The sequence below is a fragment of the Anthonomus grandis genome, chromosome 2, assembly GCF_022605725.1.
Source record: "Anthonomus grandis grandis chromosome 2, icAntGran1.3, whole genome shotgun sequence".
Classification (NCBI taxonomy): Eukaryota; Metazoa; Arthropoda; class Insecta; order Coleoptera; family Curculionidae; genus Anthonomus; species Anthonomus grandis.
The window spans coordinates 10,366,250-10,387,677 of record NC_065547.1 but is presented as its reverse complement, the minus strand read 5'-3'; the positions used below and the strand labels follow the sequence as shown (position 1 = coordinate 10,387,677).

Below are 21,428 nucleotides of genomic sequence, written 5' to 3'. Positions count from 1 at the left end.
TAGCTTCACACCATTTATAAACCTTTTTAAGAGCTGCTTGCAGCTGCATGCAGTCATGACAATTTTTAACAAGACGAGAAACCTTCATGTCATTAGCAAACAGTAGAAAGTTACTGCCTCTACTAGAAATATCATTGTTAAAAATCAAAAACAAGAATGGATGGCACCATTTGAGACAATTTGTAAAGAGAAGGCAGAACCCATTGAACTCCACAAATTCCGGTCTATTTAATTAGTAAGAAAGGAAAAGCTCTACTAGATGTTTATAAAAACACTTTTTATAAAGTTTTTTTAGAAAGAATTCCATGGTCCAACCTATCGAAGGCCTTAGCCAAATCTGTGTATATTACATCGGTGATATTTGCAACTTATAGCCTCATATGCGTTTCGCATAAATTATGTTAAATTAGTGACTGTTGATCTACACTAAAAAAAAACCATATGGATTAGGTAAAGTAAGATTTGGTTAAACTATTTATTTTAGCTGCTAAGAATAACTAAAACAAAAGCAGCAACTGAAAGAATAAAATCACGTATTTAGAAGCCTCAAGTCAAGATTTATTTTTCCTATGTAGTTAAGGCCAGGAACTGCCAAAAATTAAAAGAGATCTGAATATATGCCACACTTTCTCTATTAGTTAATTTCTTTCTAGTCGTTTAGACGAGATAGAAGAGGACAGCAGCTTGAAGAACAAAACCATAGCCTCAAAAGTTCAAAGGCATGTTTTATTTCTTCTATGTACTAAAGGTATCTATCTGATTAGAAATTAACACAGCAGATTTATTAAGGTTTTGTTTTTTATAGTACAAGTCATGGTTAAATTTTTGCAGTATAGTCATAATTCAATGTTTCAATGCAGGAAAGGTTGTTTTTGTCCCAATTGCTTTAAAGAAATTCACGTATATTATGCTGTCTATATAGGGCTTCCTTGCAATCAAAGCAGACCCAGACGTCTAAGGGTGACTCCTCTCTTCCTCTGTTAATAATCTTGACATAGATAGATTTTGCTTCTCTTTAGGTGGTTCAGGACAAAATGGTTTAGTCCTTCAGGTAATGTCACCAGTATCTTGTGTTTCTCCCCTAGTTGCTTTAAACTGCCCTCAATTTCCTCAATATGTGAAACCAACTCAGATATTTCTGCCGGATTTATTTTCAAAAATTACGTGTAATTTATTCCACATATCAGCAGAGGTATTGCAGGATAAAACATGGGTGAGCAAATAGTAATAAATCAGACTTCAAGTTACAAGTCTCAAATATATTGAATACAAAGTTAAAGGATTACACATGTTTCGCCTGTTCTAGGCATCATCAGATCATCTGCAAGGGAGAAACAGCATTTTGATTAAAAATTGATGCTAGTACAGGCAAAACAAGTGTAATTCTTTGACTTTGTTTTTAAAATATTTGAGACCTGTGACTTGGAGTTGGTAATTTATTTGTATTTAATTTAAGCCGGTCTATTTAAGAAAAAATTAACAATTTCTTCGAGATGGGTGAGTAATTTCTCTTCTAATCTAGTCTCAATCACTTCTTGCTTCCTGACATCTCTCATGACCATTCTACTAACTTTTTTTCAGTTTCAACTCTTGCTAGTTTTCTAGTTGTACTACAGACTATATCGAAACCAACTTTTGATTTCAACTTCGAAGTTGTTGTCTCCATTTAAATTTGGTACAACAAAAGCTACATGGCCCCCGAAGTGATGAACTTGATAATAATTGATTTTCCATATAAATGTCACACTACTTAAACCTGTTGATAATATGCCTTTAGGTCATATTGTCAACAATAAACCACCTTGGATCTGATAAAAGGGGTTTTAATGAAGAACTCACTTCACTATTACATAAATTTCTGAGAGAAAACAAACCAGGCAACGCCGATAAGTAAGACTACTTCTTGAAAAAACGCACACATACCTTTTGGATTTTAAAAATAAGGTTATGTTTATTCGCACTTCTTCTCTTTTTGGTAACATAAAAGAACATTTACGGACATAACCAAAAGATATAACAATCTGAACAATAATTATTTTATTGCCTATATACAAACGGCAGTGTTGCTGATGGAGATTGAAATATCTCAAAAACTACTGGATATAGACTAATGAAATAAATGGCAAAGAATCAAGAAAGTATCACCCTATAAGTCTTGTGAAGAGTTCACAATGATTAAAGCAAAACTCTGGAAGATATCCAGCTTTTTCAGCACTCTCAGGAATGTTCCTTTTTGAAGCTCATGGCTCGACACAAAGTGACGTTACTCAAAAACCAATAAACTTAGAGTACTAAAATAAACGACAAATTATTAAGAATACATTTCTTTATAACCTTTGTTGGTTTCATAATGATTCAATCAAAACTCTGGAAGATACCCAGCTTTTTAGTCCTTAAGGGTGCTCTAACTACCAATTCTAAGGACTTACCTTGTTGATGTGGTATACTAGAGACTTTATTCCCGCTAAGGTAGTCTTCCTTGCAAATAAATTTATTATCATCTAATACGTAGAGCTCCTCTCCTGTGGACAGTTGCTTTCGGCACACCAGGCAAGTGAAACAGTTCAAATGGAACACTTTGTCTCTCGCTTTTCGTACTAAGTCGGAGGGAGAGATGCCTTGGCCACAGCCTCCGCATTTTGTACCGTATCTCCTGAAAATAAAAATACATATTTTTTTTTTCAAAAAGAAGAAAAAGAAGACGACGAAATAGAGTTAAAACAGACAACTCTCCTTGTCTGTTTTAACTCTAGTTTCCACTAAATTATCAATTTGATAGTACTTTCAATAAAATTCTTGCGGAACTTCGTTATTATCGAGACACCCTATATATTATTAGATTTTCATTCATTCTACGGAAAATTCCAAAAAAATGTATGGTTCACATGACATATTTTGAAAGAATGGTTTTTTAAGATATTCAAAAATAAAACTCATCTTTTTTGACTTTTTCAGTCTTTAGTTCCGAAACTATTCAACATATTGGTCAAAAATAGGGTTAATTTTTGTCAAAAATATTAGCACAAAAACTGATTCCCCGAACGATTCTTAACCTCAAAAACTAAAATGTTTAACTGCAGGTATCTTGAAAAAACTTTATCCAAGACCCAAGACCTGATCTGTCACCCATAAAAATTCTTAAAATTTTACGGAGAATTTTAAAATTAATAATCCTTAACAGATTATAAATAAATTAATCTTTTCTTAACAATTTGAATTAAAAAAAACACGCGTATAAGTTAATACATGGATTAAAATCCTAGACGACAAGCCCCTGTGGCCTAATGGATAAGGCATCTGCCTCCTAAGCAGGGGATTGTGGGTTCGAGTCCCACCAGGGGTACAAACTTTTTATTTTTTAAAATTTAATTTTAATTTTTTCTATAGGTTTTATGAATTTTCCTATTAAATCATATTTTGAAGTATATAAACTATAATATGAGCTTTTATTCCGGTTATATGGAAACACACCTTTTTTTTATTATCTTATCTCAAAATAAATCATTACATGTTAACAAACCTTTTATCACTTAATCTTAATCATAAACATGGCTTAATAAATAAACACGAAAAATAGGATGTCAATAAATAAATAAAAAACATACATAAACACGCTTTATCTAGGTTTGGAAGCACTACATTAAGATATAAAGATTAATACATAATTAATTATTTTATAAAAATTATTTATTGCCTTGTTATGTAATTAATTATGTCCGCTAGAATATGGTGTTAACGCGGGGATTAGACTTTTATTAATTGCGTATGAAAAGTTTTACAGATGACACCTATATATAATATTTGATGTTTTTGGGGTTTTTAACATTTCTTGACATCTGTTAAGTTACTTTGATGTTTCGAACGTCATTTTTCTTCTTGTAAAATTGAGTTTCCTTTAAATTAAAATATATTTTTCTTGCATGATTAGAGGATTTTCTTGAATTTATCTACAATCGTTTTCTCATGCGGGCAAAGTATATAGATTTGAACATATTTTTCATTTTTCGATATACAGTGAGAGCCAAAAGTCCGGAATAAATTCATTTAAAATTCAAGGTATGTTCAAAAAAAAAACGCTCGGACACGTCGATTTTTATTTTTAACTGCGGGTTTTCTTACTATAATTTTATATATACAGGGTGGTCCAAAAATAAGTTACGACCATCAACTTCAATTTTTGAAATAGAAATACCTATTTTTTATACTGTATTCTTAAAGAACAGAAAATTCTAGACATATTTATGTACAATGTCCTATACCAATCTTTATTTGTTTTTGAGTTATTGACAGTTTGTAAGATCGGCATATTTACACTTTTAATCGAAGCTTTTTTAAAACCATCTGTTGACACTAGCTACTAGTCGACCAAAGTGTCTTGGCCTCTGAGATTTAAATGCGCGGTGACAAAAACCGATGGGAGCTCATTTAAAGTGGTGCTCTCGTAGTGTTCACATTGTTTACTCCGCAATACCTATACTTACTCGGCAGTAAATCTTTATTAATATTTTGTGAGGTGATATTAAAACTTTTATAGTTCAAAATGCCCTTTCAAACTAGTTTAAAAAATAAAGTTCTTACCGGTCAAAGTCGGGAAATAATTAGCAATTTGTTAAATTTTTTGCAAGCAGAAGCTGTAGCTGGAGAAGTTTCAATTCCTCTCTAAAAGGTATGTATGTATTTAATACCATTAACTTATTATTATTACATTAACTTAACTTATTATTATTGTTTTTTACGCGACTGATGTAAGAGTAAACAATTAAGACAAGTTACAAATTATGACCTTTCATCCCGCGAAATGTACGGTATTTTCTATAAGGGCATCAAAGTTTGGATTAAATTTGTAAAGGTTGTTTTGATAATTTTCTAAATTGACAATTTGATTTTGACTAAGACGGTCACTTTTAAATGATAAAAATAATAATTTTAAAAGTGATTTATGCGTTGCTATGGTAACATTTTATTTTTTCACCCGCTTTTTTTATTGTTATAAGACTGGCTAAAAAACATCAATTTTCGTTTCGCTTATCCAAAATACATCATGTATTGTATAGGAGGTATGGAAAACTAAGTTTTCGATGTACGTATTTTGGAAAAATATTTTCACATCACCTTTTTCAGAGGAGGTCAACAATTCACATGAATTAAAAGCTATGATTTTTTTAGAACCACCCTAAAAAAATATTTTTTAAGATTAGAGCATCGAAAATTTAGTTTTGCTTTGTAAGGTTTATTGTTTTGCGACTTTTGATTTAAAGAAATTGTCACTTTATATAATGTATGTATAAATTTATAATGTAGGTACATATGTACCTACGTGTTATGAAATCATGATAAAGATTTTTATGAATATTATATTTTTGTACATAATTTAAAATATTTACTTTTTAAACAAATATGTAAATATATGTATATCTAGGTTTTTACCTAAAAAGTACCTACCTAGGAGAAGGTAGCTTGGTAATATAGGTTAGGTACTTGTATTTAAGGTAATCAGCTTAACACCCCTTAATAACACGCAATTAGTTAATCCTTTTTATTGCTTTGTTTCCTTATAAAATTAACATATTTTTAAATAATTTGATATTTACCACTAGATCATCTTCAGAAAACTTAAGAAAATCCAATTAATACATATATACCTGGCCTGGTGCGCCTTTATTTATAATTTTATAAATTTTTGTATAAGCTCGTATTTTTACCACGTGTTAACGCAACAGCAAAGTATTTTTTCCTTATGTGTAATTGTTTGGCAGATTTATAAATTAACTTTTTTTTTATAGGTTCAAGAACGCGTGGCAGCAGCAACAGGGGTATCAATTAGAAGTATTCGACGAATTAAAAAAGAGGCAACATTGGTTACATCAGGTTAATCAACATCGTTTTCAACCCCTAAAAGAACTAATAAAAATACCAAAATTAAAATTCGCTTGGATGACGCAGATTTGGGAATTTTGCGAAGAACAATCATTAACCACCATTTCACGGAGAAAACAGTTCCTCGATTAAAAACAGTGCATGCAAAATATGTCGCAGATACTGGGTATCGAGGATGTAAAGAGACTCTGCGTAAGGAAATGCATAAAATCGGTTTTCGATGGAAAAAATTTAGGAGCAATCAAAGAGTGCTAATGGAGCAGCAACCCATCAGGCTGCTAAGAATAGAGTTTCTTAAAAAAAATGCGTCAGTATAGAGAAGAAGGTAGAAATATAGTATATATGGACGAGACATACATTCACTCAACGCATACTCACTTAAAAGGTTGGAGTGATAACTCTTTGGAAGGCATTAAAAAACCAACAAGCAAGGGACCACGTCTCATTATAGTTCATGCAGGAGGCGAAGATGGTTTTGTCCCCAATGGGTATATTAGATGAAAATCCAACAGCACAAGTGGCGATTATTATCACGATATGAATTATGATAACTACAAAAAATGGGTTTTAAACAATCTCATTCTAAAAATAAAGCAAAGGTCTGTTGTGGTAATTGACAATGCTCCATACCACAATAATCAAATAGATAAAGCACCAACAACAATAACAAAAAAAGCAGAAATGCAACAATGGTTACGTTTATGACGATAACATGTTAAAGCCGCAACTATATCATTTAATAAAACTGCATAAACCCAAATATAAACGATATGAAATAGACGAGCTTTTCAATGCAAAAGGTCATGATGTGCTAAGATTACCTCCATACCATCCAGACCTTAGTCAATTTTCTTTAAAGTTTTCTTGCATTTTTTTAGAATTAGATGTTTACTGTAACTTTTTCCTTTGACTAATGAAAAATCACGAAATTGTTCCTTTTGGAAAATATTAAATCACAATTAAAAATTAATGATAACCATTTCCTGGAAAGTCATTCAGGTTCATTTTTCTTAAGTTTTCTTGTTTCATACATTTACTAAAAATATTTTCATGAATTTTCAGTTTATTTAAGTTTTATTACACTTTAAAAACCCAAGGGTTATAAAATTTAAAATTAGGAAAAATTCTTTATTTCACTCAAATTTTATCGTTTTCTATGATTTTTTTGAAAATTTTTTAGTTTTCTTGTAATTCTTAGCTTTCTTTTGAGATATTCTTTATTTTTTCGATAATTAAAAAGCATGAAAGACACCTTATTTATTAAAATAATTCAATTTTTCTTGAATTTCCGTTGTTTTTTATTTCAGTTTCCTTAATTCCTACTAATTTAACAATAATTTCTATTAAACCTTATTTTTGGCTTTTCTTGCTTTTTCCTCGGCAGTTCATTGTTTTTTTTTTTTTTTTCCTTTTTCCTCAAAGACTCGTGGGCTTTTTCCCGGCGTTTTCGTAGTAAAATCTAGTAAATACTACCCACAATTATATTTTAAGTAATTTATTTAATTTAATTATTGTTTTTACTTCTTAAAATTTCCTTAATCTTAGTGGATTTATATTTTTATATTTGTCCGGATTTCTTTGGACTTCCTTAAATTACGTTAAGCTTTTGTCATGTATTTGAATTTCTCTGGTGCACTTATTGGGGTTTCTGTAAAAGTCTTGTTTTCTTGGATCACCATTTTAAGGAGTGTAATGTTAATAGTGTCAAATGTGCAAACTGTGTTATGTCTAATAAAAAATATGGTCTCACTCTAGAAGTTACTCATACCACCTGGGACTTAAACAAATATGAATCCTACAAAAGAATTGAGGATATTCAACGGTGTAAGTATATTAAATAGCAATTAGACTTTAAAGATGTTGATAACTGTAGCATTGTGTATTTTAATTGCCAGGGTTTTCTAAATAACAAAGAGCACATTATTTTATTAATTAATGATTAGAAACCCAAAATAGTATTTCTGAGTGAGACACATGTATCATGTGATATTGAATTATGTGAATTAAATATTAGGGGGTATAAATTAGAGCAATGCACTACCAATAACAACAGAACAGGGGGGGTTATGGCATTAATACGTTGTAATATTAGATATAAGATTATCACTGTTCAATGTCTTGAAAACTATGTTTGGTTATTGCCCCTTGAAGTATCTTTGTCTCAGTCTTGTTTCAGTATTTGTGTTCGGTTTTATATCATCCATCTCAGAAAGATGATGCAAATTTTATAGATTTTTTTAATAATCATCACACGTAACAAATAATAAAAATTTCCAATATAAAGTTCACCTTACGCCTAAAATCAGCGACCATTCAATTCTTTTAATAACAGTTTCCCAAGAAAAAACTCCAAAATAAAAAAATAACATTTCAGAGGTCTTTTAAAAATTATGATCCCAATGAGTTACAACAAGAATTATCACATTCTGTTTGGAATAATAATGTTTCTGAAGTAAATATTTTGGCTAGTTCTTTCATTGGAGATATTGAAAATATTATTAATCGTATGTGTCCCAGGGTCAAGCTAGTCCAAAATCAAAAAATATCTCGACAAAAAATGGATTACTTCTGAAATAAGAGAAATGATGCGTGAAAGGGATCTATTATACAAAAGACCTGTTATGAGTGGAAGTGAAAATAATTGGCAAGAATACAAAGGGAAAAGAAATATCATTGTAAGTAAAATAAAAACAGAAAAAGATAAATTTTACGCAGAAACAATAGACTTAAATAAAAGTAACCCAAAAGAACTGTGGAAAAACCTTAAAACTCTTTTACCTGGGAAAAAGCAAGAATTGCCAGACGTAATCAGGTTTGAAACAACAAGAAATAAACAAGAAGTAATCAACCAAGAGGCAGACATAGCTAATAGATTTAATAAGTATTTTGCGTATAGCATTGACGGTATAATTGGGGATATACTACTTCCACAAAATGCTGTACCCTTTTATATTGGACCCACAGTGCATAGTGGAATATTTAGTAATTTTGAAAAATTAACAATGGTTAGAATAAAAGACATGGTAAAAAACCTTAAAAATGTGGGTGGGGGTGAGTGTGGCATCTCTAAGCAAGTCCTTTGTGACGTAGTATATGCAGTTGGTAATCGTCTTTCAGATGTTATTAACACGTCACTTAGCAATGGTGTTTTTCCAGAATCTTGGAAATTAACAACTATCATTCCTGTTCCTAAGGTAAATAACACAAAATTATATAATGAGTTTCGTCCAATAAATACGGTGCTAATATATGAGAAGGTTTTAGAAGTTGTTGTTAAAGAACAGTTGCTAAACTTCTGTGATACAAATAAAATAATTATTCCTAACCAATCAGGTTTTAGAGAGAACCATTCCTGCGAGTCTATTGTTGTTGGTATGTGTGATGATTTTCTTAGGGCCGTCGACTCTAATAACTATGTCTTAGCCGTTTTTCTTGATTTTAAGAGGGCTTTTGAAACAGTAGATAGGAGTATTTTAATAAACAAATTAGAGCATATAGGAATCAAGAATACTGTTTAAGAGTGGTTTAAGTCATACTTGGATAAAAGATCTCAACGTGTGTCTTATAAAAATTGTTTGTCGGAGTTTGTAAATGTTAAATATGGTGTACCACAGGAAATGGTTTTGGGTCCGCTGTTATTTTTAATCTATATTAATGATATGGTTAGAGTAACACTAATTGTAAAGTTATTCTTTTTGCTGACGACATAATGCTTTATATTATAGGTAAAAACTTACAACAAATGCAGAAAGATTTGAATGATGATTTGGAGCGTATTTTTGATTGGCTGTGTGTTAATAAGCTATGTTTAAATACTGATAAATCCAAATTTTGCATATTTAGAAAGAAATCAAAGCTTAGTGAAGCGGAAATCCAAAATATGCACATAGCTGTAAATGGGAAAAACATTACTTATGATGGGCAAATTAAATATTTAGGCATAATGTTGGATTGCAATCTAAACTTATAAGCTCATGCTGATTATGTAATGCGAAAATTTAAAAAAAAAGTAGGTTTTATAACTCGAATAGGTAAAAACTTAAGCATGCATACAAAACTACAACTCTATAATATTATTGCTCTCCCACAATTCTGTTTGACTTTGTTATTTAATCTACCTCAGTATAAAATAAAGCAAATGGAGAAAATACAAAATAGAGCTATGAGACAAATTTTAAAATGTAGTTGGTATACGCCAATTAAATGTATGTTGAATGTTCTGAATATGTTGTCTGTGAAGCAAAGGGTTTATTTAATGCGTATCTGTTTGTTTTTAAATTTAAACATAATTTGTTACCTAACTATTTGTGTAATGGATTGAAGGTATTTAGTGATATTTATAGTTATTATATTACGAGAAATCGTACAGATTTTATTTTATTGGAACGGTGCAATTTGACCTAAATGCAAAACTCGGTTTTATATAAGGGATTATCTGAATTTAACAAATTACCTGTGATAATAAAAAACTGTGATAATCTAAACCGGTTCAAAAGGCTCCTAAGAAAATTTCTTTTTGATAACTGTTAGTACAGATAGTTATATTTATTTATTTTAATTTTACAGATTTTTGTAATACCAGGGGGCAACAATAAAATTAAACAAAGATAAAACTTAACCTATTAACAAATAATAAATAAAATAATTAAAAACGGGCTAAAATGTGTTAAATTAAAAATAAACATGTAAAATATTTATATACAGGACAAGAAACAAAAGAAACGAGAATAAACCTACAGTGCTAAGATGTATAAATAAAATAAATAAAAACGGGCTAAATTTTCTTAGGAGCCTTTTGAACTGGTTTAGATTATCACAGTTTTTTATTATCACAGGTAATTTGTTAAATTCAGATAATCCCTTATATAAAACCGAGTTTTGCACTTGGGTCGAATTGCATTTTAAGTAATTTATTTTACTTAATTATTTATTAGTTTTTACTTTAAAATTTCCTTAATCTTAGTAAATTTATATTTTTATATTTGCCCGGATTTCTTTAAACTTTCTAAAATTACGTTAAGCTTTTGTCATGTATTTGAATTTCTCTAGTGCACTTATTAGGGTTTCTGTAAAAGTCTTGTTTTCTTGAATTTCCATGTAATTTTTTTTCATTTCTTTGTATTTTATTTTCATTGTTTTTTGAAAATCCATGATTTTTCTTGTATTTTTTAGAAATTTTCAGCAATTAATTTTTTTGTAATCCTTTTGTAAGTGTCTTTGAACTTTCCTGGTTTCTTTTGGGATTTTCGTTGAATTTCACTTTTAGTCTTCGTTTCCAAGTTGTATATAACATAAATAGGTATTTTGCTTACTATTTGATTAAAACTTTCAAAAAATATAATTTATTTTATATAATTATTACCTTGAATATTTAGTAATTTTACATTGCCTTAAATATTTATCGTAATAATCTTACATTACAATAAATGTCACTAATTTTCTTCACATTCTTCTCTAGTTCAAATGTGCACCAATTTCCCATACACGACTCTATGAGTTTCCTCCAACAGTAAAGTTCATTCCCAAAATCCATTTGTACCCATCCAGTTTTATCCTTATGAACATTTCCTGCTAGAAAAAAATCCTGGGCTTAAATCTGGAGATCTAGAGGGTCATTTTAATAGTAAAGCTTGCAAATGTATTTCTGGAGATTACAGGCATACGTAACAGTGACTAAAAATAAAATTTTGCAAACTTTACTCGCCCCCTCTCCCTTTAGAAATAGAACAATACGAACGAAACCAATAAATATTTGATTTAATACCCTACTGTGAATTGTTTTAAGACTTTTAACGTTTACGTTTTATGGCCTATTCTATTCTCGGTTAATATATAAAGGGTCCTTTACTGTTATTTTTTTTTATTACCCATAGTCACGAGCGCCAAGAAGAAAAATTTAAAATTCAAAAATGCTAAAAAATGTACGATGAAAAAAAAGGGTAATAATTATGTGTCGGGTAATTCACCATAAGGTATGGGACTTGGGGCCCATTTGAATATGGTTTACGAGAGTTTCGCGGGAATTTTTAAGCCATAAAAGAGGTAATTTTTTTTTAAACTGGCTTAGTCACATAATGTACTTTTAAATTTTAAAATATGGTTATAAAAAAAAAAGTTATTTTAGGTAAAATGGTAGTATGGGCCAGGATAGAGTATAACTCATAACGGGGTAATTTATATTATTATTGGTTTGTTCAATGGGCACCCAGATCTTTAGATCTATTGCCTCTGGATTTTTTATGAGCTGTCCAGGAAAAAATTCAATAAAGATCCTTAAATCCAGAAATTGTTTTTTTCATGCACGTCAAGGGTTTCAGTATAAGAGTTTAAGGAAACTCGTGAATATCTAAGGAAAATTTAATAAATCAATATAATTAAGTCTTTATAGTGTTTTGATGTAGTACAATTGTAAAATTGTGTTGAAACCCCAATAAAATATAAGAAATCCAAGCAAGCTTGGGAACATTTTTTTAGAGGTTTATGGATATCCAAGAAAACGATAATATTTAAATAACATCAAAAGTGTTTCGTGATTTCACATTTTGGAACTCAGGCGTTTATAAAACGTGAGTAAACTCTAAAAAATTCATGAGTGTTTTATGAAAATGTAAGGGAAAATTCACGAAAACTTACAAAGAAACCCAAGAACCAGAAAAATCCAAAAAATAAACATTTATGGAAATTTGAAGAAAATTATTAAAAATCGAGGAAAATAATGGAAACCAGTGGAAATTTGAGAAAACTGTAATAATTTTTTTAAATAAGGTATTTTTCGTGATTTTTTTAAGGCAATAAACGATGTTACTAAGCCTAAAAAAGCTCAAATAGACTTGGAGTAATTTGACGCAAAATTAATGAAAGAGAATATCAACCACGAGATTCTTAACGAAATCCAAGAAAACGATAACATTTGAGTAATTTTGCATTTCACAACTCTAGAATTTTAAATTCTAATAAAACGTGAGTAAGCTTAAAAAAAATCAAAATAAATTTTAGAAAAACCTATTTTGGGAAAGCGGAAGTTTACGTAAATGTATGAATTTCTTAAGAAACCCAAGGACTTCCCAGGAAATCACAAGAAATTCTAATTATATAAAAAAATTAATAAAATTACGTTGAAACGAAAAACAAAAAAAAACGAGAAATAGAATGCAAAATTCCGAAAAATTCTTAAAACATTTAAATAATATTCGAAAGAAGGAAATCGAATTCCAAAATCCAAAAAATTTAATTGAATATAGGAAAAATCAGAAGAATTAAAGAAAACTTGCTGGGAAACAGCAATAATTCAATAAAATAAATTATTTAATGAAATTTAGTGAAACTTAAGCAAATTAAAGGAAGTCTCGCGATATGTAAAAAAGCTCGAAAGGAATTTTCAAAAGTTTTAAGCAATTTAGGCAAAAATCTAGAGCACCTATGAAACTTCAAGAACACTCAAAAAAACTTGAACAGAAGTCATAATAATAGAATAGAACAAATTATTTTGATGTAAATATTACCTTAAAGGCATCAAGTTTAAAAAAAGTCAAGGAAACAGTAAAATTCTAAGTATTTAGGGCGGTTTTACATTATTAAGTAAAAAAAAAACTCTTTCATTTTAGAGTTCGGTAACAAAAAATTTAAAAAAATCTACGGAACAACATTAATATTTAAAGAAACTTATGGGAGAATCTATAGAAGTTAATATAAATTTTAAAGAAAATCCAACCAGAATAATTTTCAAGGAAAATTTAATATTTAGATAAAATTAAAAAAAATTTTCACAATATTTAACCAAATGAAAGCTAAAATACCACAAATATTTTAGATATAACTTCAACATAAAGGCGAAAAAGGAAATTCAATGAAAACCCAGAGAACATAAAGGAAACCATAACAATTCTAGGAGACCCTAAGACACACATGAAAATTGCAAACCAAAATTAAAAAAAAACTAAAGTAGGAATGGAAGGAAACGTATGGATTTTTATTAAGCAATAAAAATAAAATGCCAGGAAACTCGAAATGTAAAAGCTAAAAAATGTACATGGACGCAAAAATATTTTAACTTAAATGGTAAATTACTGTGGGTAGTATCTACTGTATATTATAGAAAAATCCTAAAAAATATTCTAATTATTAATAAAATACATAAAAATAAAGAAATTCTGAAAAAATTTAATGAAATTTAGAAAAATTGAGGGAAACTGAAAAAAAATTAGCTCTGAAATAATAAAATAAAATAAATTGTTTAATGTGAAATTTAAACAAATATAAAAGAAATCCAAAAAAAAATACTGAAAATCTAGAAAAACTTAAACATTTTAAGAAACTTAACCAAAAAATAAAAAAAACGAAAATTCAAGAAAATTTGCATAAATTCAAAATGCCAATAAACTCAAAATGAAAAAATATTTAGAATAATAAAATTTACATGAAAATTTAAGAAGCACATGGAGTTGTAAACCTTAATAAGTGCACCAAAGAAATCCAATTAAATAAGGAAAGCTTATCAAAATATAAGGAAATCTAAATAAATTCACTAGATTAAAAAAAGAACGAATTGAAGAATATCCGCGAAGAGAATTTTGAAATTTAAAAACAAAATTTTATTCAAATAAATTACCTAAAATGTTAAACTCAGTGAGGGTAATAATTGGGTATTATTATTGAAATTAAAAGAAAATCCGATGAATTTTTATAAAATTCTGAAAAACTGAAGAAAAACTCATAAAAACTAACCAAAAACCAGAAAAAGTTAAACTTTTCAAGAAACTGAACCAAAAATCAAAAAACTTACCAATATTCAAAAAAACTTGCGAAGAAACTGCAATAACCAATAACAACAATACCTCAAAAAGAAGACCCGGAAATTAAAGAAAATGCAGGACTTGTCCTTTCATCTAAAAAAACCTTATAGAAAATCTTTATAGAAATCTTAGAATATAGAAAAAAGCTTAAAAAAATTATCAAAAGTATGAGGAAATTCATTAAAAAATTAAAAAAATTCAAAGAAACTTAAAAGAAAACTTGCGCAGAAATGAAAATAATAAAATAAAATAAATTATTATATTTGATGGCAGAAAAACTTGACAGAGTTTTCAGGAAATTAAAGTTTTGATCGTGAATATAATTTACCCTAAAAACTTCAGAAAATCTCTAAAAAACTTCAGAAAATCATCAAAGTTTCTAGAAGTTTCAAGCTGAAAAATAAGTACCCGCAAACACACGGAGCCCACAAATCCCCTTATCAAACCCCACGCAGGCCACCCTAAAAACCATCAGTTTACATTCGCCGAATGGAGTGAATGCTATAACTCGATTCCGAAATGCATTTTGCGAGCAACTCCCACCCTCAGTATTTTAATCATTATAAAGACAGGACGCCAGGGATCAAACGTTAAAATAACCTCTTGTCCTCTTGATATCGCCACCCTCGCAGCTATAAAAGAACACTTTCATTTATTTATGGTAATCGTTGTAGAGAGGCCTCTTAATTTTGGGGCTGTTTGTTGCTGGTCCGTAAAATCGAGTGAGGGGCGCCAAAGGAATAGAGGGCTTAATAGTAATTTTCATTTTTCTTCAGTTTCTTCTTCTTCTTCTTCTTTAAGTACCATGTTCTCCTCGAATGTTGTCTAACATTAGCGCTATTTGCACCTTATCCATTGCTTTTCTAAAAAGCGACATTGTAGTAATATTAAACCATTGCCTGATATTTTAAAGCCACGAAGTACGCCTACTTTTTATAAATTTGTTTTATTGCAACTTTTCTTAAGTTTTCCATGAATTTTCTCCTATTTTCTAGAGTTTTCTTAGCCTTTTTAGTTGTCATAAAATTCTTCTGTAGTTAAATCGACACTTGCTTATATTTCAAATATTTCCAACTTTCCATGAAAACTGCATATGTTGCTTAGAAAAATATTTGCTATCTAATAACATCTAGGGTGTCCCAATTAGAAAAAGAATATTGGAATGAGTAGTAGTATTGTATTTTTAATTTCAGGCACCTTATGTTATATACCTATTATGTACATACATTTATATACCAAACGTCAGAAATAGAAAAAAAAGGTCCACTCGAGCCGGACCGATCGAAATAACCGATTCGTCACAGCGATTCGGTTCAGGTTCGGATTACGTTATTTTTTATTACCGAACCGAGGAACCCAAACGATACGATTTTCGTTCTTTCTTTTTTTTGTTTTTTAACGACCGAAAACGGTCTTGTTAATTCGAAAACATATTTGTTATGTCGCGGCCGAAATGGTGGTTTTATGCACTGTGGTTCCCTATTGTGACTGGCTGACTTTAAATTGACTGTATAAAGGGTTTCTCGAGCTGTTTTTTTTTGTATTATAAAATAAATAATAAAATTAACGGGCATAACTTAATTGTATACGACGAACGTTTTCCTAAAATGTTTGATGCTAAATCGCTTATTAAACGGGGATTCTAAATCGGTCCCTGGGATGTGTTTAAACTGTAACGTTTTTTCCGTCAAATTGGCCTCGCAGGAACAAAAAAACGGTTCATTACCAATTCTCCTGGATCTTTCTTTTTGTTCGGTGTAGCGTGCCCTTAGGATTAAGAAAATTGCGGGAGGCAATTACGCATTTCAATTTTTAATTTAGATGGAAATGCTTCTGTGTGGGATAACATTTTTGGTTAATTAAATCACGGTTAACGGGAAAAAAAGAGAAATTACTTATCAACTTACACTTGTAAAGTACGAATCAACTAACTTCAAATTATTTATCGTACGTCAACAACAACTATCGATTATATTTTGGAGATATGTTCTCTGTTTTAGCAATATTTTGCATTTTCTTGGCGAATTTAATTTTTTTGACATAACACATAACAATGGTTATTGTTTTGAGTGATTTGTGAAAAACTGTTTTCGACTTTCACTAGACATAAACAAAAAGTGCACAATGGTAAAGAAAATCAAGATAATTGTCACAATTGTCCACTCCCAGAAAAAACATCTGGAAAAAAAGATTTAATAAAGATTTGAAAAATCATTTGCAACTCCGGCATCATTTTCAAATATATTTAAAATCACTAAATTTTTCCGGGATAAAAAGGAAGCCTCTTTAATTAATTTAGTTACATAGTATTTAATTCTGATTTTTTGAATAAAGCATGCAGTAGTAAATGAAAAAATTTAGTATCTACAATATGCGGGAGGTAGATTCCGCTGTATTTGTGTATCGCATGGTAAGTTGTACAACAGAAACATGATTAGTATGAAAATCTGATTTATTGTATATTAAAAATATAGATTAACTATTTATGAGAACTGAATGAGCACATTTGTAATCAAAAGCACAAACAAGAAGTTTCTAACAATTTTTTTTGCTAAATTTTACGCTGAGGTAGGTATGTACAGGATCTTTTCCCATATATTGATTCCCCCCTCTACAAAAGTTAGTTAAAAAGTAAAAAAAAAATTACTAGGAAAATAATTAATTCTATTATAAATTATCTTAATAAGGTTGATAGACAATTTATAATAAGTACGGTACAAGAAATTGAACAAGATTATATATATTGTATTAATAATGGTTTGATCATATTGAGCAGTTAGAATTATTTGGATTTAATTTAAAGTTAAACAATTTTTAAAATAATGTATTTTTCTCAAAAAAAAATAATATCACTTAATAAATATTAAATATTAAGGTTTTAGCGTTTCTACTTAAATCATTTATCTTAAAAAACGGCAAAATGATAATGTCGCCTGAATCATTCGTGTTCTAATAAACGTCAGACACTAAAAATGGACACAAAAATGGACGGTTTATTTAAAAATAGCTAAACTAAATATATTTGAAAAAAAGTCATATATAGGGAAAATCTCTATACAAAAAACTGACCATTTCTCAAAATTTGACAAGTTGTGTATTTTACAGTAATAATTTTTTATTTGCGTCGGCATGAATTATTTTTTGATATATCAGTACACCAATCCATATATTTTTAATAATTATTATTCCGAATTAGGTATACCCTTAATTAAACTTACTTTTTTATAGGCAATTTGAGAACATTATCGCATGAACATCTAAAGAGGAATGAAAAAGTTCAAGATACAGAAAAATGAAATATAGGCTGTACGAGTCAAATAGTTTTGGAAAAAACGGAATCAGGTCACTTTATTGTACAATATTTTAAAGATCATTAAGGACATTGATTTAAGACATAGCAAGGATTTTAATTTAAAACATATTTCAAGAATTATCGTACAAATATAGCCTGCTTTATATTTATTCATATCCTGGTTATACTTTTTAATAAATCAACAGCAAAACAAAAAATGAATTATCTGCAGAAATTTTCAGACAGAATTTAGGAATAATTGAATATTAGCAAAAATATTGGTGGGTAAGAAGTATTAATACCTATATTACAACCAATTAAGCAATTAAAAATTCCTTTATTCTTATTTAGTTTATTCACTATTGTATTTCTTAGGCAGCAGCATTAATGTTAAGAATAATTTATTTATATCTTTATTTATCTGTATCTAGTTCGTAAATTTTAACATACAGTGAAAATGAATTATTCCCGAAAATATCAAAGATTTTTATTGAATCAAGATTACGGTTTCAAAGTGGTAACCAACCTTACAATTAGTCAGCAAATTATAGAAGCTGAAAGATTGGAAAGCTTCATTCAATATTTCCTTGAAAAATGGACAAAAGTTTAAAAATTATTTTAAAATGAATGCTATCTCAGTACTTGATGAATGTCGACAGGGGTTTTCAGTGGTCTTCTAATATTCAAACAGAACGGAATAATTTATGTATGATTTTTTTTTAAGCATGTTAAAAATGCTGTAGGCATCAAAGAAGTTAATATTGATAATATAACACCTATATGACGGATATTACGCTTTATTTTACGGATATTTCTCAACATGTTATCGACAAAAGATTGCACACGACAAATGTTCAATTATTTGAAAAATTTCTATTATGATACCAGAAATAATTGGGCTTATTGTTTTCGAAAAAAAGAGGCATAAATACCAATATGTTTTTGGAGAACATGCACTAGGTAATAAAATATGATTACACGGAAAGAAAGTACGAAGGCTTAATAAAACACTGCATGCACTTCAAACATTTGTAACAGATAATGCGGTGACTAGTAAAACTCACAAAAGACCATATTTTCAGACACCTTAATGAGATTAAAAAAAGACATAGAAATGCTATGTGCAACGATTTAAAAATGTCCGTGGATGGTAATGTTTAACATTTAACAAGGAAAAAAATAAAGTCCATATTTAATAATAATATGTAAAAGAAATATAATATATAGTTTGTCTAGAGAATATCCGGAAAAAAGAAAGCACAATTATAATTTTGCCGTATATATTTTTATTATTTGATTCTAGGCACTTAACTAAATGTTCAGGTACACTAGAAACTAGATGACTGCCTTACTGCTTGGTGATAGTGGTTCAGGCCTGTAAAACCAAACGAATTAAACCTCCTTTATTTTATGAGGCTGCTCATTCTACTTCAATGTTCATTAATCCCCATAGGTTTTCAATGGGAGTTGTTGATTGACTTCAAGGGATCTTATTGAATCTCGTCTATTTAACTGTTGGGAGGGGATGAAAAATGCGCAGTTATTTGTTCATTTTTGGTCATAAATGCCGTCATTAGTAAACAGATCATCGAGACTCGCGCATCAATGGCTTTTAAATTAATGCTTTTTGAGTGGGGCCTGTCTTCATACGTTGAAGGATTTGAAGGTAAGTTCATTCTTTGAATATTGAATTTACCTATTTGTGCATGATGTTTATGTAGCGCCGCAAATAATCATGAAATTTAATGACCATTTATTTGCTTATGAGGTTTCTGAAAAACCTGACACCAAGTGCCTATTTTTCTATGAATTTATAGGAAAAGTAAGAGTATCACCCAGAATAAGGAATAAGTTTATTACGATATAGCAAATATTATATTTTTGAGAATAAATCAAAACTGTGCTTAAAACTCGTAATCATATATGTATATATATATTCCATTTTTGCTTTAATATTCCTCCATTTTAATATATTTGTCTATGTATAAGCAGTTTATTTTTATTTGTATTTTTATAATTTTCTTTCTTTAAATACTTTTATGTGTTTATTTTTTGTAAATTACTCAAGTCTCCCGTTAATCATCATTAACCTGTTTTATTTTTTTCCTATTTTCTAGATTTTTTTTTTAAATTTATTCAGGAATGTTCTAAGTTTTTTTTTAAATTTTGGACACTTTTTGATTTTGTGGAAAAGCCAATTAAAGAGCGTAAAAAAAATATGGAAAAAGAATTTTTATTTCAGCAAGTATTGCAATCAGTGTTACAGTCCTTCAAGTAACGCCTAATTTAAATGATATATTCAATGATATGTCATTCGACTGCAATGTTTCAACGTTCGTTTATGTACAATGTCATTAAACTCTACAATAACCTACCAACTGAATTGTCAACTTTAGATCAGAAGTCATTTAAATCAAAATTTAAGAAATATCTTTTACATTTAACCTTCAGCCCGTAATTTAGGCCTTTAATTATTTATTTTATTTTTGTCAATTTTTGATATTTAGCTATTTAATATTTATTTAAATTATATATATAAAGTTCTTTATTTGGGTATTTAATGAATTTAATAGAGTTAATCTTTATATTGTAGCTTAAGTTTATGACCGTTGAGTAGGGTTCAGTAGAGTAGCTGTCTTAGCTAGACTGCGCCCTGCTTCTCGGGTACTTAATTATAGAATGTTATTATTATTAACTACATCTGTAAACTTTGAATAAAAGACATTTATTATTATTATTATTATTATTATTATTATTATTATTATTATTATTATTATTATTATTATTATTTGAGCACATGTTCAAAGCTTTCTGACTACTCAAATTTATTTTTTTTTATTTAGAATTTTTAGTGTTTAACTTTTCAACTGATTTTTTTTTACTGCGAGTTTTTATTTATTTTGCACTTTTAAGGCTAGACTGACTCATAAAAAATTAATTAGAGACATTTATATATTTTGTTTAAAAATTTTATGTTAAAAAGTTCCTGCATCGGTTTTGATGACATTCCATGGGTGTCAAAAAAAAAACTTGTATACCGCAGCTCTTAAACAACCTGTATTAAAATGTTAGTGTATGTTTTTTGACAAAATCGATGGGTCCGAGCCTTTTTTTTGGAATTTGTTCGCATTTAATTTTTATTGATTTAGCCTGGCCTAAAAATTGCCATATTAATGACAAATGCGTTTTATTAGATCCTAAACTAATACCATATTTAGCATTTATTATCTTAATACGGATGAAAAATGAAAGATGAAAAATAGATCATCTTGATACGGATAATAGACCACCTTAATACGGAAAATCGACTATCTTATTATAACATTAAAATATCTTAAGGTGATACTAAAGAAAAATAGTTAATAGAGTAGGACATTAATATATCTATTTACCACTAACAAGTTCAATTTATAGTTTTATTAAGATGCATACTGATAGTCACTAACCAATCTAAGATAGTCTTATGA

The 21,428-nt window shown here is 29.0% G+C and overlaps 1 protein-coding gene and 1 non-coding gene across 3 annotated transcripts in view; one reads left to right on the top strand and one right to left on the bottom strand.

Annotated features, from left to right (window-relative positions):
• LOC126750601 (LIM/homeobox protein Lhx5) overlaps positions 1 to 21,428 on the bottom strand; it is a 146,578-nt gene that overhangs the window by 104,586 nt on the left and 20,564 nt on the right. For both annotated transcript variants that reach the window (XM_050460247.1, XM_050460248.1), the window contains exon 3: positions 2,430 to 2,653. In XM_050460247.1, coding sequence (XP_050316204.1) covers positions 2,430 to 2,653 — 224 coding nt within the window. The remainder of the gene's footprint in view (positions 1 to 2,429; positions 2,654 to 21,428) is intronic.
• Trnar-ccu (transfer RNA arginine (anticodon CCU)) lies at positions 3,271 to 3,343 on the top strand. Its single transcript has one exon. It is a non-coding gene; the product is annotated as a tRNA-Arg (tRNA).